Raw genomic sequence first — 5,734 nt, 5'->3', positions numbered from 1 at the left:
GTAAGTTTAGTAAGAGAGTAATTAAATCTATATTAATTTTTTGTTCTACGTTATTCTACTTTTGTATCTTTTATTTTTTCAGAAACCTTTGTACCAGAAGGAAGTGTCATATGTCACTGCCTTGTGTTTGGTTGCTTTCTTAGTTTAACAGAAACATATAGATATAAATACACAAAAATATATAAACACAAGAGTACATAGAGTACATTAATATTGTATATTTTATTTGATAAATTAGACTGAACAAAATACACAATTTATAATTATAATAACATGTCAATTTTATCTTCATTATTTTAATAGCATCACCATTTTTATTCTTTTTAATCTTTTTTTTTAGAATTATAAAAAATCACCAATATCTTTAAGCTAAATTTAAAAGCAACAAAATCTAAATTCCAACTAAATTTAACATGTAAACTTAACAAAACAATTGAATCTCGTTCCAAATAAAAAAATAATAGAAAGACAAAATTTGGATATCCGATGTATAGTTTAGAGTGGGAGAGTACCATTTCGGGTGAAAATGCATATCTTATATCCGATCTAGAGGGACACATAGCTGGCTTAACCATTATTTGTTTAGTCTGTTAATTTGTATGAGATCGATCCTCACTTAAAAAATTGAATAGAAAAATAGTGTAATTTCCTTCCATTCAAGTTTTGGATTAATCTTTATTTATGTGTATTTATTCTTTTTGTGAATTAGATTACATTTCTTATTGATTTCGAATTCAATTGGTGGTTTAGAACGAAATTTTGGTGGTTAAACTTGTCGAAATAATTGTGAATTAGATTACATTAATAAGATCTTAATGCTTGCGTTTGGTGGAGAGACAGAAACAGAAAGACTGAAACTGAGAGACAGAGATTGAAATAAATCTCAGTATTCTGTTTGGTGTAAAGTGGAAGACAGAAATTGAAACAAGAATGAAATTCTAATTTAATTTGTACAAAAGGTAAAATTGAAATTAATTAATTGAAATGAAGGTATTTTAGGTATAAAATGTTATTAAAGTTTCAGTCTCCATTTCTAAAAATTTAAGTCCCATGTGTCCCCACTTTTTAGAAGTACTGAAATACTGAAATTTTAGAGACAGAGACAGAAATTTTAGTACCAGTCTTTGAACCAACAAACATGATACTGAGTCTTAGTCTCTCAGTCTCTGTCTCAGTACCTCAAAACAAACACTACCAATATGTTTGCTAAATCTTTAAAGGAAGATAATAATGAAAGTCTATTGAAAGTTGTGTCTAAACTCAAATACAAACTTGATCACTGTGGAAGAGTCAAAGACAGAACAATGAAACAACCAATTCAAGTGTTATAAAACAACTATCATGTGTTATAAAATAACTGTCATATCCAAAAAATAATCAGTTGATATTAGGTTGTAATTTACAGATAAAATATTATTACATGAATAAACTAATGTATGATAATTTCTTTCAACTAAAGAGTGTTAACCTTTTGTAATTTCCAACCCAAAAAATACATTAGCATATTCCTTAAACCCATTATCATTAGCAAAAAAATATGATGTGTTCTCTTTATTTTTGTAAGTCACTTCAGGAGGGTGAATGTACTCTAATGTTCTCTTTATTTTTTTTTTAAAACAAAAGAACTCAACACACTACAGTAGAGCAAACAACATCAAACAACCAAAAAAATAGACTACTCGAAAAAAGTAACATACAAACAAAAGAAAAATCTTCATGTCATTTCCGCCATAACCATCAATAACATAAAGAATTCACACTTCTCTACTCGTCGCAACTAAACATGGTCATGTTGATGATCTCTTTAACACCTTTACTTTTATCCTGAAATATCCTCCTATTACTTTCCATCCAAATGTTCCAAATGATCGCACAGAAGCACCTCAACTACTACTTTCGTTCCTCTTTTCTATGTTACTCTCTTCTTGTCCAACTTAGAAAATGGTCCCTTCATCATCGACCCGGAAAAACCCATAGGCGGCCAAACACAGATATTCACGCACTCCACATCTACCAAATAAAATCATAGCCAAGAAACAAGTAATGGACCTGCTCAACATCCTTATTACATAAAACACAACTCTTATCATCCTAACTAATAATCTCGAACCGACTTAACCTTTCCTTAGTATTCACCCTGCCTATCAAGACAAACCAAGCAAACAGCTCCATTTTTGGTGGAACTAAACTTTTCCAGATGATCTCAGTGAAACTGTAACTGGTTACATGCTCTGATAGCCTTCCTTCTTGTAGCACCTGCACAAAGAAGACAAGTCTATTCTCTCTATTATTTAATAACCTCACATGTCTCAAAGCCTCATGTAACTGACTCAGAAGATCCAACTCCCCCTGACGCCTCCATTGGAAGTTCCAAATCCACTCTAACCTCCCAAAACCCACAATCTCCAATAACCGATCCACATTGGTTTGAAACAGAGAAGAACTTGGGGAACCGATCTTTCAAGGATCTACAACGTAACCACACATCCTCTCAAAACCGAGTCCGTCGTCTGTCACCAATCTCCATGGACTAATCATCTTATTCCTTATATGTTGCTCCTTAATTTGTACATGGCATATATTCTTCCATGGACTTCCTCTATTAGGTAGCACTTGACCAGACAGTAACACATCCAAATTCAGATTATTAGAGAAACAGACCACCTTCCAAAATGGGCACTCTTCCTTAGGAGCTTGCACCAATTCTCATCTCACGAAAGCCATACTATTTCTCCCATCCTCCTTACTCCAAAGGAACCTTCTTTATAAAGAAATCAATTTCTCAACAACAGCCTTCGCCATCCTATATAAACTCAAATAGTACACTAGCAAGCTATTTAAAACTGATTTGATAAGTACTAACTTCCCAACTTTGTTTAGCACTTTAGCTTTTCAAAGGCTTAGTTTCTCTTCCTCGATTATAGGTTTTCAGGTTTTCAGGTTTTCAGGTTTTCAGGTCTTTATCAACTTCAAATTTGCTCCTGAGGGAATTCTCGGGTATTTAATTATGAGGATACTTTTCTTACAACCCAACAAACTACACATAAGTTGTACCAATGTCATAAGCAAACTGAATATGTGACAGCTCTACCCTGTCTCGCTCAACCACCAATGGTGATATACGTCCGTTCCTGACTGTCTCACCAACCATTCTATGTAAAACATCCACAGCCAGCACAAACAAAAAAATGAAAAAACGAATCATTTTGTCTCAAACCTCTTTTTATTTTGAACGGCTTAAATAACGAACCATTTATCAATACCGACATAGAAGCTTTGCTCAAAACAAATGAAGGCCAATGGTGTTATTCCTGGTACTTTAGTCCTCAACATGATAATCAAAGCTTGTTCCAAGTGTTTGGAGCTTGACTAGGCTAGTCTGAATCATAACTACTTAGACTAAGCTCATTGTTCAATCTATTGTCTTCGTGAAAAGAAAAAAATTTTGTGCTATTTTCTTTAATTTTTATTAAAGTACTCGTTTTTTTGTTTTTTCTCAAAAATTTTTATACTTCGTAGCATATCCGTATGGAGTACGTATTCATGCAACTTAAGTGAACATAAAATCCGATCTTTCTAATTCTGACTTTGTGATCCTATAATTGAGGGATTTAGATGCTTCCATCTACTCAGCAATTAGAGCGATTGTTACTCGATTCTTACTCTTACTTGTTCAACATTTATTAATTCTCATCACTTTCTTCTCTAAACAGTAAATCTCGCACAAAATACCCCTTAAAACTCGCACTGCAACAAGAATCTGCATCTGCATCTTTTATTCATTCTCCAATTCCATTCCACATATATATTTTCTTTCATTTTACCTTTCATTCAAGTGTTATATAAAAGAAGTTTCAACTAAAGTCTCTTCAACTAGAGCATTCAAAATACTGTTTGAATCATCCATTAGTTTCAGTTTTTTTTTAAATCCCAATGTGGTTGTGATTTTCTTTTTGATTCTCATCATCTCATCATGTTCAAAGGTATTTTCTTTCTCTTTATTCATTTTGTTAAGCATTAAGCATTGATAACATCTGGTTTAAATACTATTTTATTATATTAATTCAGGTTTTTTTTTTCTCCTTTCATTTTGGTACCTTCTATTTTATACTTTTTCATTCCTTATGCTCTGATTTCTCTGATAAAAACAAATTTTTCCTTCTCCCTTGATAAATCAGTTAATATAATTTTGATAAGCAATACACTCTTCAAATGACAAAATAGAAACAAATAAAAGCTATGGAACAAAGCATCCCAATAAAACAAACTAGACATCGTAGTGTCACCAACAAGTTTATGAAACAAAAGAAAAATTTTGATCTTGTCCATCTCAATGATCCCATTTCCAGAAAGCCTAAAGTAATTCGTATATTTCTAACTGATCAAGATGCTACTGACTCTTCCGGTGACGAAGAAGAAGAGTTCTTCCCTCGCCAAAGGGTGAGGCATTACATCAACGAAATTAATATTCACCCACCCTGCGAAACCGTTACCAATTCCCGAAAGAGGCTTGCCGGAATATCCTCCCCTTCATGTCGGCGACCAGTGAAGACCACTGTGGCAGCCGCCACCACCCCAACCACAGCCACCACCAATAACAACAATGGCAGAAAGTACCGTGGTGTAAGACAAAGGCCATGGGGTAAATGGGCGGCGGAGATTCGAGATCCAAACCGGCACATCCGAGTTTGGCTGGGAACTTTTGACACTGCCGAAGAAGCTGCCAGGGAGTATGATAATGCCGCGATCAAGTTTCGCGGTCCGAAAGCTCTAACCAACTTTCCGATATCACCACCATCACAAGAAAAGAATGTAGACATCTACGACTCATCATGCGAAGATGAGTGCCTCGTCAACATGTCTTCATCACCTACTTCGGTTCTCCATTCCACAAGTCCCAAAACAGGAAAACCACAGAAGCACCACAAAGAAAACGATGGAGAGTGTGAGGGGGAGACGAGTTTCTTTGATGATGAGACGTTGGGGAATGACATGTTTAACTTTGCAACTTTGCATGATGAGTGTGTGGCTACAATGTTTGATGATGAAACTACTTCTGCACGGGTCTTTGTTAGTGAAAGTTTCAAGTTTGGTGACCACATTGAGCTTGGTAATGCAAGTTTGTACCAGGTTGACGATTATTTTGAAGAAATTTTGCTAGGCTCGGATCCTCTTGTGGTGCTGTGAGAGTGAATCAGATTCCAAGACACAGATTTGGTACTTTAATAATTACATGCATGGTGCTGTCTTTGGTATGCAAATTACTAACTAGGTTTTGTTTTATGACATAAATAAGAATAAGAAATAGGTGGTTGTATTTATTTTTTTTTAATGGTAGCTTTATCTACGTTGTTTATTTGTTTATTTTAAAAACTCAATTATATGTAGATTGCTAGCTAAATGGAGAAGAGGAGTTGAATGGAATTTTGTTATGATCTTACTCATGTTGCTTAAAAATTTATAATTGTTGGCAGTACTGCAAGAATAAAATCGTTGTGAATTAGGTGGTGGAAGAATCAAATCGTCGTGAATTAGAATGTGGAGAAGTTATATTAAACTGAAGTTGATAATTGAGAATTTAATTATTAATTTTATAGGAAGACAAAATTGTATATAAATTTTTATCTAACTGAAAATGTCTATTCTCGGTGATGTTTACACAATTTTACAAGAAGCAATCAAACTGGTCAAAATTGGTTAAATGGTTTGAATTAACGGTTTAGACGTTTAGACG

General features: G+C 33.9%; 1 protein-coding gene across 1 annotated transcript; it reads left to right on the top strand.

Moving 5' to 3' along the window:
- LOC107647583 (ethylene-responsive transcription factor CRF1-like) lies at positions 4,103-5,604 on the top strand. The gene has a single exon (XM_016351651.2). The coding sequence runs from the start codon at positions 4,240-4,242 to the stop codon at positions 5,185-5,187; it is 948 nt and encodes a 315-aa protein (XP_016207137.1). The 5' UTR covers positions 4,103-4,239; the 3' UTR covers positions 5,188-5,604.

The sequence above is a fragment of the Arachis ipaensis genome, chromosome B06 (assembly GCF_000816755.2).
Source record: "Arachis ipaensis cultivar K30076 chromosome B06, Araip1.1, whole genome shotgun sequence".
In the NCBI taxonomy this organism is placed as follows: domain Eukaryota; kingdom Viridiplantae; phylum Streptophyta; class Magnoliopsida; order Fabales; family Fabaceae; genus Arachis; species Arachis ipaensis.
The sequence above is the reverse complement of the archived record's forward strand: the minus strand, read 5'-3'. Positions and strand labels throughout refer to the sequence as shown.